We start from the raw sequence: 13,500 nt of genomic DNA, 5'->3' as shown, positions 1-13,500 counted from the left end.
TAATTTAATTAGAACTAAATAAAACCTTCTAGATATTCCTAGAAGACTAAAATCAATCCTAATCACTTTAGGAATAATAATTAATAGGCCCTCCTCTAGATCATTGGGCCACTTTGAAAATCATTGGGCCTAATTTAATTTAATCCATAACTTCCTCATAAGTCATCGGAATTGGGCTTATAATATATCGTTGGAAAGCTCTTTTCGGGCCCAATCCAACTACACTATTATTGGACCTTTATCATGGACCAAGCTAAATTAGACTGGCTATTTTTCGTAAATAGGAGTAAGAAAATAAATATTTTAGAAAACAGAAAGAGAAATATTTTAATAAAAACGACCACATCACTGGACCTTTCCACACTCACTTCGTTCGATAATCAAATGACGTGAAAGGTATTCATCACTGGGTTTGGTTTTGGGGAGACACATTTGGATGTCTACAGAAGCCCCCACTTTGACTGAGTTTAGAGAAACACATGTTTCGAAAACAAAAGTCAAAGTAACGATAGGGACGGAGAACGATTCAGAACGTTCTGCGATCCTAAACATTCTTGTAACGCTTATAACTGCAAACTAGTGTTAGTTAAACAGATTAAAGAGTTAAGAAACGCGTATCTTGCACCGTCGAGCACACGTCTATGAGGGTAATCGATTTGTTGCTGTATTTGTTGTTATGACAACCTTCCACAAGCTAGGGAACACCATCTTGCTATTTTGATGTTGTGGTCGTGCTTTGCCACTGTTGATGTTCACTCGTCTCTGAACAAAAGAGCTTCTTTTTGAGGATTGTTCACTCGTCTCTGAACAATGGAGCTTTGATAGGATGTTCACTCGTCAAAGAGCTTCGAATGATATGCCCACACGTCTCTGAGCAAAAGAGCTTTTTGATATGTCCACGCGTCTCTGAACAAAAGAGCTTAAATAGGATGCCCACGCGTCTCTGAGCAAAAGAGCTTGATAGGAATGTCCACGCGTCTCTAAACAAAAGAGCTTAAATAGGATGCCCACGCGTCTCTGAGCAAAAGAGCTTGATAGGAATGTCCACGCGTCTCTAAACAAAAGAGCTTAAATAGGATGCCCACGCGTCTCTGAGCAAAAGAGCTTGATAGGAATGTCCACGTGTCTCTGAACAAAAGATCTTGATAGGAATGTCCATGTGTCTCTGAACAAAAGAGCTTTTTGATATGTCCACGCGTCTCTGAACAAAAGAGCTTAAATAGGATGCCCACGCGTCTCTGAGCAAAAGAGCTTGATAGGAATGTCCACGCATCTCTGAACAATGGAGCTTTTTGATATGTCCACGCGTCTCTAAACAATGGAGCTTTTTGATATGTCCACGCGTCTCTGAACAAAGAGCTTTGATACTTGAATGTTTGTTGCGATCGTTCGGTTGGCTGCGAACAAGAGCTTTGCTGAATGGTTGTATCCTATAAAAATCAAAAGATTGCCAAAAGACTTTACTGGTGTTTTTTTCTTTTAGGATTGACCTAAGGCTTGATGTTTTTCTTAGGGTTGACCTAAGGTGATTGACTGACTTGAGGTTGACTCAATATGACTGACACGCGTGACTCATGACTCGTGTGTGCATTATATTGTGATGTGCTTGACTCAAAATGCGAAAATGCAAAAATTTTCCGTCATTTTTGTGGAGGGTACCGACTTTCTCCCGAAAGAAAAGGATGCAAAAAAGAATCGAAGTGTTTGATGGTGAATGTTGAATGAGCTTAATCCGTTAACGTTGTCTCTCATAGTACAAGGATTGTAACATCTTAGACTATCCTAGTTGACTCGATAATGAAAGCATTTAGGTAACTTAGGCACGGAGGCTAAGTACTTCTTACTTAATGATGCAATGATGATTGATGTTGATATGACAAGGCATGCTTCAGCGTTGTGTTAAGATTTCATGACAAAGGGTTCGTAAGGGAAGTATACTTGGTCATGTATCTGTGATGTGTGTGATAGTGACACTAAAGCTAGGCTGCAAAGGCTAAGTGTATGGAATATATATTTTTTTGAAAAGAGTCAAATAATGGTGACACTTAGGCTAGGTAAGCTAATAATGTAGGGATCAAGCCCCCAAGTCTAGCTTCTAAATGGATAGGGATGAGCATTGGAGATCCCTTGATATGATCATGTATGAATGTAAATATGAATGTGAATGAATGCATTTTTATTACGGCCACACCTCGATGTGAGGTTGCCTACGTATCCGTTAGGAATTAGGCCGAATGTAGCTCTAGCCGAACCTCGCACAAGTATGTGTATACCTCAAAGAGGTTTTTTAAGGGTTGTAACGTGGTTAGGCTAAAGGTTGAAGAAGAAGGGGATAAAGGCTCAAGACCCTAGATACGCCCCCAAGGTGTACAACCTTGCTTTTGAATCTTTGTAATATTATGCTTGACGTTTCTCACTTTTGAGCTTTTTCTTTTTCTTTATTTTTGCTCTCTTTTTTTTCGCTTTATCATTTTTTATTTGGATAAGTGTGGGCAATCCCGATCATGTGGTCTATCACTCACTTGGCATTCATGTTTCTCATACACGGTACCAACCACTCGATAAGAGACGCAATCTGAGACGTATTCTTATCAAAGATATATTCATATCGAAGACATTGGAACACTTGCCCTTTTGTACACTTTTATTGTTTTTGCTATTTTAATCTTTTGATTCACTCAAACTTTTGTTCTTTGAAAATTGCATAAGTTACACACCATCCTATCCCAAGGTTAGGTAGATGTTGGTTGAAGAAAGAAAGGTCTATCGTTAGACGAGGCTCAAAGTGGTTTATCAAGAAAAGATTGTATATTTGAAGGGTGAAAGGTATAACATGGCTACAAGAGGTGCCTCTAATCATGGGTATACCTTGTGCTTAGTTCGAAATGGTTTTTTTTTTTTTGTGACAATGCAATGCAATGATCATATGCAAGGAAATAAATGCTCATTTTATCAAAGGGAGAAAAGAAACATACAAAATAAAAATCTAAGGAAAAAGGTGCCTATTGCTAGACTTATTGGGGAAAGGAAAAATGAAAAAAAGAAAAAGAGGTCACGAAATCTTGTCGCTGAGGCTTGCCTTGTGTCTTATGCTTTATCATCACTCGGACTTCTTGTCGTTTAGAGGTATGGAAAGCTTGTTATTGTCAATTAGATATTGGATGACTTCTTTTAGCTTCCAACAACTCTCAGTAGTATGACCCCTACCTTGATGGTATTTGCATTGTGCATCTAGATTCCAACTAGGTAACCTCTTCTTAGGTGCGAAATCTTGAATAGGTCCAATGGGAGTTATGATTCCTTTAGCATGAAGGCGATCGAATGTTGTGTCATAACTTATGCCAATAGGTGTAAAGGTTCTCTTTTGCTCTCGTTTGTTCATGGCAAGGACCTCATCCAAGTTAAACGTGCTAACGTTGTTTGAGTGGGTAGTTTTGGAAGAAGAAGGATTGTCGTTCTTCTTTCCTTTCCAGCCACTGTTATTATTGTTACTATTCTTGGCCTTCCTGTTGATAAGAGGAACATTAAGGTGATTTGAATCAATGAGTTCTTGAATGCGATCCTTGAGGGTAAAACACTTTTTGGTGATGTGACCATGGCCTCTATGATATTTACAATAAGAGTTTGGATCCCAATTGGGAGATCGTTTCTCAGGTGGTGAGTCTTGACTGGGGCCGACGGGATGAATGAGACCTTGATCATGAAGATAGTCAATAGCTTCATCATAAGTCATTCCTATTCGGGTGTATTCTTCAATGGTCTGTTTTGCCCGTGGCTTAGGAGCATTGAGTTCTTCATTAAATCCCTGGTGGGAATTTTGTTCGATAACTATCATCCGATTTGCTAGTCCTTCTACCACATTCAAGAGCATAGCAATGCCATCTTGCAGTTTTCGAACGTCTTCTTTTAGACTTGAAAAATTTTCCCCGGTATTATCTAAGAAAATTCTTTCATCCTCCTCAATCATGGCCACTTCATCAATAGAGGTTATATAAGCTATCTTGATCATGGGCTCACCTACAGGTGTGATAAGGAGTGAAGGATCGAAGGATGTTTGATCTTCTGCGATGGCTAGAATCTATTGTCATCGATCAAGTCTTGAATAGATTCTTTGAGTTTCCAACACTCCTCAGTGTCGTGACCCTTTCCTTGATGATATTTGCAGTGTTTATTAGGATTCCACTTAGGTGGCCTGGCTTCTAGAACTGGGTCTTTGATAGGTCCTATGGGCATGACTAGTCCTTTGTGGTGTAGCTTTTCGAAAGCTGTTTCATAACTCATACCAAGCGGAGTGAACACTCTTTTCGACCTTTGGATTCGTGGTTTAGAGGTGTTCGTAGCATGTACTTCGTTAATGGGAGAGGAAGAAGAAGGATGGTCGTTCTTCTTTCCTCTCGCACTATTATCTTTCAGAAGGTCATCTTCAATGTCAATGCCTATATTATACACAGCCTTGAAAGTATTCAAGTTGTGTTGGTATTTTAAGTGCTTTGCATATTTTTCTTGAAGGTTCTTGATGAACATCCTTAGAGACTCTTTTTCGGTAGGAACCTTAACCATATTAGCAGAAGTTTCCCTCCATTTGTTGAAGAAAGAAGTGAACCCTTCGTTTTCCTTTTGTTTTAACATCTCAAGTTGTCTGTGGTTTGTTTTGTCTTGGATGTTGCACTTATATCTATCTACGAAAGCGTTTGTTATGGAATCCCAAAAAGAGGTTTTCTCTTTTTCAAGAGAAAAGAACCACTGTTGACAAACGGTTTCTAAAGATAGTGAGAACAAGGAATGAAAAATCTTCCTATCAATTCCCTTAATATTCATTATAGTTTCAAAGGCCCTTAAGTGAAAGTAAGGATTGTCAGTTGGCTTAAACTTAGGGATGTCACTGGCATTGAACTTCTGCGGAAGAAGCTCCTTGTCCACTGAGACTCCTTGTGAGCTAATGCCCTGAAATCTATAGTCACTGGATATTTTGCTCAAGCTTTCTTGCATGAGCTCCATTTGTTGTTGCCTTGCAAGGTCATTGACTTAAAGAGCTATACTCTTCATTAATTCAGTTAGGTTGGCCACATCCTTCTTGAGTTCATTAACTTCTTCCTATTTTCTTAGCCTTTCTTTTCCGACTAATTGGTTTGTCAAAAAGGAGTACTTGAACAAAGGTGTTGTCCTTAATTAATCGCCCTTCTCTCCTTGACCAAGTGTTGTGGAAAGGGAAGTTAAGGGTAAGTTTTTCATTTTTGACTTAAGCTCTATTCAACATGTGATGGACGGGAAGGGATTATGAAAGAAAGGGGAGAATGATAGGTATGGAGAAAGTATGATAGAAGAATTTTAGGAATAAAGTGGACCCCCAACTCAAATGACGGAAAAGACGACTCATACGAGACTCTCTAGACATGGTCAAGACGTGACATATTAGGTGTGTGCTTTAATAGTGAATTTTAGTGACATACTTTGACTCTTATGTGAGACCATGGGACTATGTGCCTAGACTCAATTAAGGACTGAACATGATTATTGCCATTAATAAATCGATTAAACCGTTTTAGCCAATTGATTAAACTGACACATCGTGAAGACTCGAGCAAAATTACAGGCTATCGTCAGACGACAGTACCGTCGCCAGACGCTGATAGCCAACGCCAGACAATGAGATCGTCGCCTGGCGCCGGAAACTAGCGTGTAGCGCCACAGTCCAAATCTTTGCGCCAATCTGGAACATTGATTTGGGACTGTTTCCAGTATTTTTCTCTAAAAGGATTAGCCTAAAAGTCGTACTAAGTCAAGTTTGATCAATTTATTAGACTTTAATCATTTATTAATTAATCAATTAATTAAATTAGAAAAGTTCTTTAGTCATTATTTTATTTATTTACCTCATACACAAGTCAAACAAACGGTTAGGAAAAACACATAGAGTATGCACAACAAATAATGCACAAGTAGTCATATAGTCACGATATGATGCAATGAGTTTGCAACCTAACCATGGCTCTAGTTCTCTAAAGTTCTGGATATGGGTTAGTCAAAGAGGGTCCATGGTTATGAGTCCGGATGCACCGCGCGAAAGCCTTACCTTTGGAAGGGTTGGCGCGTGTGGATGGGACCCTGCGAGTTAAACTCGCTTCCATGGTTAGGTGAATTCAACAATCTTAGATGTACCCTTCGTTGCCAGGAGCGTTCGATTGGGTAGATGGAGCATGAATTCCCAGAGGGTTATGTCCATATGTAGAACACATATGGGTTTCAGAAAATAGGAAAAAACTCAATAAGGAAGTAAAACCGAGCAAACAGTACTAGAAAACTAGTCGAAACAAGAAGGTAGATTTCTGGCTTGGTAGTGGAAGAATTTGGCGCGAGAAAATAGAGTTGTCGCCATACGACAAGCTTGTCGCCAGGCGACAGCGCCGTCATTAGGCACCGACGTTGTTTTCTCAGCGCTAATTCTTACATGCCTCGACAGCTTTCTGTTATTGAATTTTTCATTTTTTTTGTAGCATTATTTTCGATTTTAATTGTGAAAGATATTTCCCTAGATTCCTACGTGTAAAAATCCTATGTTTTTTACTCATTACGAATGGTCTTTTCAATGAGAACCTTTTTATGCATATGCCACAATGTTAATCAAAATTGCGCACATGAAATACTTAGAACTTTTCGAGTCTCATCCACTCATTCTAAATCATTGCCAAAATAAATTTTAGGAATTAAAATAGAAATCCTCCCTGGTGGAGTCGCCAAAAAACTATAGGGAATATTTCAAGCCATCCCACACTTGAACCCCACTGTGATCATACACTTAAGCATGGTGGCGTCCAAAGGGAAGGAAGGTAGAGCAAAAGAGTCGCCAACAAGTTTTAGGAACTTGTAAACCGTTCACAGGGTGAAGGTTACACCCCTTAACGATCCAGGAGATCGTTAACTCCAATAGGTCTGGAACCATGACTGGAAGTTCGGGGATGAAGGTATAAATCCAACCTAAAAGAGATTGAACCTGCCCTAAATAGGCCTCTACTTTATTCTTCTAGTATTCATGTGCGCTTTCTGAATAACATACAATCAATAGGTTAACCCTAAACCTGTTTAATCTATGTTGGTTGAATATAATGCACAAACAACTCTATTATTGGCGATCACTTGAATTATAATCATATTAGTCTAAACAAGATTATTCATTATCTTATTAAGCGTGATTACAAGTACAAATTCCCTTTAAACATGCATAAAAAGCGTGATCAAGCAATAACAATAATATAATATCAAGCAACATAATAACAACAATCATCATCATATTAATAATAATAATCTCAATCTCATTAAAGCATAATAATAATAGCAAGATCCTAGGCATGATACTAACAAGATTAATAACAAACCCTAGCATATCACTAAACAATAAAGATCAAAGCTTTATTCCTAGCATGATACTAACATGATATTAGGAAAGAAATAGGAAGCATCATAATAATACATGATATTAGAAATTTTAGTTATCCCTAAACATGATACTAGGAAGCAATATAACATCCTAACATGATTTCTATATCAAAAGAAGAACAATTAAAGTACTTACTTCGATGCCTCGTATCTCTTTCTAATAACAAAATACACGCGTTACTAACTTCAAGGAAAATAATAAAACAAGCAATTAAATTAAATAATTGAAACAGGGATTAGGGACCAAACCCTCAGAAATTACAACCTTTCACGTCTAGGGCGAAGGCAACTTCGAACTTGGCTAGATGTGTCTAGAGCTAATGTATGTGGAATTTTGTAAAAGGGAAGGTTTAGAAAAAGAATAGAGAGAAGAAACTTCTAGCTTTTTTAGAAAGAGAATAGAGAGAGATGATTGATGTGAATAATGATTGTTGATTATGTCTGAAAATGGAGGAGATACGACCCTTATTTATAAAAAAAAAATAACTCGGGATCGAAGAAAATCAAATTCGGAATAAAATACCTCCTGTCGCCAACAACAGGAGTCAGCGCCAGACGACGAGCTCGTCGCCAGGTGACGAAGGTCAGCGCCTGGCGACGACTTTGTCGTCTCGCGCTGGTTTAAAAATCAATGCGCTTTCCCACGCGTAATTACCTTTAACACCGGTTGCAGGTAACTAAGCGTCCAAACAGTTTTCAAAATCAAATTTAATATTTTATTCTAAATAAAACCTCTTTTAAAAAATATAATTATCAATCTTAATTTAATTAGAACTAAATAAAACCTTCTAGATATTCCTAAAAGACTAAAATCAATCCTAATCACTTTAGGAATAATAATTAATAGGCCCTCCTCTAGATCATTGGGCCACTTTGAAAATCATTGGGCCTATTTTAATTTAATCCATAACTTCCTCATAAGTCATCGGAATTGGGCTTATAATATATCGTTGGAAAGCTCTTTTCGGGCCCAATCCAACTACACTATTATTGGACCTTTATCATGGACCAAGCTAAATTAGACTGGCTATTTTTCGTAAATAGGAGTAAGAAAATAAATATTTTAGAAAACAGAAAGAGAAATATTTTAATAAAAACGACCACATCACTGGACCTTTCCACACTCACTTCGTTCGATAATCAAATGACGTGAAAGGTATTCATCACTGGGTTTGGTTTTGGGGAGACACATTTGGATGTCTACACCCTCAAAGCTTGAATTATTGTAGAATAATCAAAAGGTCAGATTAATAAAAAAAAAGGTCACTCAAAGGTTGGATTATTAGAATCAAATTTTCTTTTTCTATTTTATATAAGGTCACTCAAAGAATGCTATACCCTATACTTTTTTTTACTTATTTTTTTAGGAAATGCAATATCCTATACTTCTTAATAAAATACTCCGTAGAGGATACCTTTTTTTTTAGATGATACATTTTTTTTATCACATTTGTCAATACATAAATTAAACTGTAAATATATCTAATTACGAGTATAAATAAGTAAAAATTATAAAAATTTGATATTTTGAAAATACTTATTGAAAAGATTCCAGTAAGATCTCACATAACTAGGAGTATGTTTAACCTTATTAAGTATTTATAAATCACAAAAGCTAATCAAAGAAACATATATAAATAATATCCGTATTGAAAGTCAAAATATATCATTATTTTTTTTTGAAAAATTGCCACCATTAATCCCAACTTTGTTCCATCCGCCGATATTAATCCTAACTTCCGTTTATTCCCTATCACTCCCAACTTTGCACCTACTATTTTTTTATCACCCCCAACCGGACATTTAACCTAATATAACAGGTTACAAGACACGTGTCAGCGTATAATTGACTTTTTTTTTTTAAAAAAAAAAACCCTAAAACCACCCATGCTCAGCTTGCTGCCACCACGACCACCCCAACCCCTTCCCCCCTCGGAGCGTCGGCAGCCGCCCAATCCTCCTTCCTCTACCCCGGTGCCGGCGCTTCCCCAACCACCTATCCTCTCTCCGGCTCTTTCCAACCTCGAACAACAACACAACCCATCCCCTCTCCCCAGCCTAGACCACCAGAACCCACCCACCTCCAATTCCTACATCCCTAAACTGTCCAAAACGAAACCCATTTCCCTAAAACGGCCACAAAATTGGCCACTAACGGCCGAAATCAGCCGATAAAGGGTTGAAATCAACCATTCAGCCCCAGCATCGGCCGATTTTGGCCATTTGTGGCCAATTTTGGTGGTCGATTTTGGGAGGGGGGTTGTTTTTTGGTGGGGAAATGGTCGTTTAGGGTTGGGATTGTTTTTTTGGTAGTGGTGGGCTAGGAAGGGAGTGCGTGTGGTGGCTGGGCTGTGATGGGCTGCACGTGGGGAGGGTGTGCGTCGGAGGTGGGCAGGTGCTGGGTTGCGCTACGCTGTCGGTGGTGGTGGTGTGGTGGTTGGGTTAGTTTTAGGGATTTTAATTTAAATTTAAATTTTTTTTACATTTTTCTTTTGTTTGTTTTTTTTTCAACCAATTAAATATTGACACATGTGCAAAAAAAATCTAATTCACAAATGTTAACCTGATTAACCAATTGCATATCATTTGGGAGTGATATGAAATAAACGGAAATTGGGATTAATATCGGCGGATGGAGCAAAGTTGGGATTAAAGCGAGTAATAGTGACAATTTTTTTTTTTTTGAATAATCAAAATGTATCATCTTAGGCCCCGTTCTCTTCACCTTAATTTTGCTGAACTGAAATTATTTTTACTGAAATGAAATTATTTTTACTGATTAAAACTGAATTTTACTGATTAAAACTGAATTTTACTGAACTTATTTTTATTGAACTTATTTTTACTGAACTGAACTTATTTTTACTGAACTGGACTTATTTTTACTGATCTGAACTTATTTTTACGGAACTGAACTTATTTTTACTGATTTACATAATATATCTACTGATTTAATATATAGATATATTAGGTAAAATAATCTATTTTTGTAATTTATATAGTTGGCATATATAATCTATTTTGATATATATGATATATTTACATATACTTGTATATGGTATTACGTATTAAAAGTCTAAGGCATCTTTTCTATCCTACTGGCCGGCCATAGGTTTTAGTAATTAAAATGCCTTTCGTTGCCTAATTTTACCACCAAATATACTAAACCAATAGAGCTAATAATCTAATAATAATAATAATAATAATAATAATAATAATAATATTATTATTATTATTATTATTATTAACAATAATAATAAAATCATAGCTTTATTATAATCATAAATTATTACAAGGATTGCTTCTTATTGCATATGACTATTTGAGTTTATTAATCAACATTCATATGATGATCTTCTTCCTCCATGTCCCTAACTGATTGCCAAATATCCTCTGCTATCTCATTTTGTACTGTATCCATTTGAGCTTTCCTACCTTCATCAAATATGGAGTATTCCGCTCTAGGCTCAACATTTGCAACTCTTTCTGAAATTGGTATCCCTAATTTGTACAGGCGGATAAAATTATGAAGAGTAAACGTTGATATGATGATTGATAATTGATATGTTTGAGACATTTGAGGCATGTTTTTCAAAATTTTCCATTGCCCCTTAACGTTGCCAAAGCACCTTTCAATTGTAGTACGCAATGAAGAATGACGATAATTGTAATGTTCTAGCATTCCTTGAGGTGGAGGACCATTGTGTAATTCCGGCATATGATACCTTACTTGCTTGTCTTTAATTGGACTCAAATAACCGAGTGTGTTAGGGTAACCTGAATCCACTAAATAATATTTTCCTGATAAGAAAATAAAAAATTTATTATAATAAATTTTCCTGCTAAAAGAAAATTATATTAAAGAATGACCTACATACCTAGAGGAGGGTGTGGAAATTCAAATTTAGGATCAGTTAAGCAATTTCTCCACACCGTTATATCATGAGCACTTCCTTGATATCTAACATTGACAAATGTGAATAACCTATTAAAAGAGCATGAGGCTAGTACATTCCAAGTTTTAGTTCCTTTACGTCCTCGAAATGGTTGACCCTCAACATCGGACACAACTGCATCAATATGAGTTCCATCTAAAGCACCAACACAATCCTAACACACGAATTTTTTTTTTTTTTTTATTAAACTATGCTTTTATAAATGCATTTATATAAAAATTAAATAACATACTAACCTTAAAAAAAAGGCCAATATAATGAGTTTTGTTGTACCTCTGGTGGTGTCTCAGCCAAATCTCGATAAGGACGTATTAAATCACATGACAATATTGTCAATGCTCGCAACACCCTTCTGAAATATATGCTAATTGTTGATATTGAGTGCTTAAATGTGTCAGCAGCTTGGCGTTGAGATGCCCCTCTTGCCAAAATAAATAGACCAATTCCTACTTGTTCAGCCACTTTTACAAACCTTCCGTCCGATAATAAATTTTTTTCTATCATCAATTGGACTAGTCTCACAAACATATCTCTATCCAATCTTAGCTGCTCTTTAAACAAACCAGGATGAACTGTTAACAACCTTGTTATATATGCTGATCCACTTTCACCCCCAATTCTTAAAGGTAAGCGATGAATTGGGGTGAGGAGTCTCAACAATTCATATAGTACCAAAAACAGTATGCATTTCTGAAGCAACTCATTGTCCATTCTACAATATAAAAGCAACAACAAGAAGTGAGATCTCAAATTTAAACAAAAAATATATAAGAATATATATATATATATATATATATATATATATATATATATATATATATATATATATAATATATAAAATATATATAAAAAATATACATATAAATAAAAAAATATAACCTTCAATATGCAGATGATTACAAAAAGTATTGTATATTTTTATGATTGTCCAATTCGTCCCACCCAAGTAGTATATATATATATATTTGTTTTACCATATATATACAAGGGTATTATTTGTTTTACCATATATACGAAGAACGCAAAGGAAAGAGATAAGAGATTGATTTGCCCATATCTTTTCCAATATCTCGTATATATCATATATATTTAACTTTTTTTTTAGGGAATATATATTTAACTTGGTTATATATATTGTAAAATTTGCATATAATGTTTTCATCGACAAATACATATATGGTAAAATTACATGAATGACAAAGTATATACCAGAAAAATAGTATTTACAAAAAATAACAAAGTTGTATTCAGGAATGTTAATATTTTGCTCCTTAATATGGATGATGAAATAAATGAGTACATATATATATATATATATGGTTAGAATAGTGTGTGTAAGATTTCACAATATTGTATAATTTTTTTTTTTTTGGAAAAATAAAGATCATAAATTATATGTCAAAGTATCTTTATAGTACTCTACAGTGCCTATAAAAACCTCTTTTTCATAGCTCTAGTTCATCCAAGTTGAGCTCCCAGCCTTCAAAACTTCATGGGTTCAAGAACCAAATTCACCAATGACAATACTAGAAAATTTTTGGAGATTCTTCTCCAACACAAAATAGATGGAAACTCAAAGTTAGATTGGGAAAAATTTGTGCGTAATTTGAATGCGCAAACTGGACAAAATTTTGCTGAGAAACCCTTGCAAAATCATTTTGCAGATTTGAAAGGAAAATATATAGCTTGGTATGAATTGAAGACGTGGATGGGTATTGCTTTTGATGCAGTGACTGGCTGCCCTCTCATCAAACAAGATGATAGATAGGCAGCGTTTGTTAAGGTATTAAACTTTGTTTTTTGTCATCTATTATTCAAATTATGTTAATGATGTATGGTAGTAATTTTAGTTAATGTAATTATTTTGTTATACAGAAACATAAAGGAAGACCCATACAATTCTTGAAGAGGCCATTGGCTAATGAAGATTTGTTGCATGCTTATTTCAAGGGCACATTTGCAACCAATAAATTGGCTATCTCCCCATCATTGGCAAAAAATGCATCACTATTTTCTGATTATGAAGATCAAGAACCCACAGGAGACAATGATGATGAGAAAGATGATCATTTAAATTTAAACTTAACCCCGAGGATAACAATATAAATCA

General features: G+C 35.8%; 1 protein-coding gene across 1 annotated transcript; it reads right to left on the bottom strand.

The window, feature by feature from the left end:
• Positions 1-10,765: 10,765 nt before the first annotated feature.
• Positions 10,766-12,101, bottom strand: LOC145565331 (protein ANTAGONIST OF LIKE HETEROCHROMATIN PROTEIN 1-like). The gene is made up of 3 exons (XM_081625372.1): positions 11,664-12,101; positions 11,313-11,544; positions 10,766-11,235 (listed from the first exon to the last, which is right to left on the bottom strand). Exons 1-3 carry the CDS (start codon positions 12,099-12,101, stop codon positions 10,766-10,768), a joined length of 1,140 nt encoding a protein of 379 aa, XP_081481498.1.
• Positions 12,102-13,500: the final 1,399 nt, after the last annotated feature.

This window comes from Chenopodium album, chromosome 10 (assembly GCF_948465745.1).
Source record: "Chenopodium album chromosome 10, dcCheAlbu1.1, whole genome shotgun sequence".
In the NCBI taxonomy this organism is placed as follows: domain Eukaryota; kingdom Viridiplantae; phylum Streptophyta; class Magnoliopsida; order Caryophyllales; family Amaranthaceae; genus Chenopodium; species Chenopodium album.
Note: the sequence above shows the minus strand (reverse complement) of the source record. Positions and strands in the feature narration are given on the sequence as shown.

Coding starts and splice junctions, on each gene's coding strand:
- LOC145565331 (XM_081625372.1), bottom strand. CDS start 12,101: ATGGACAATGAGTTGCTTCAGAAATGCATACTGTTTTTGGTACTATAT. Junction 11,545..11,663: donor TGGCTGAGACACCACCAGAG/GTACAACAAAAC, acceptor TTCGTGTGTTAG/GATTGTGTTGGTGCTTTAGA. Junction 11,236..11,312: donor ATTTCCACACCCTCCTCTAG/GTATGTAGGTCA, acceptor TTTTCTTATCAG/GAAAATATTATTTAGTGGAT.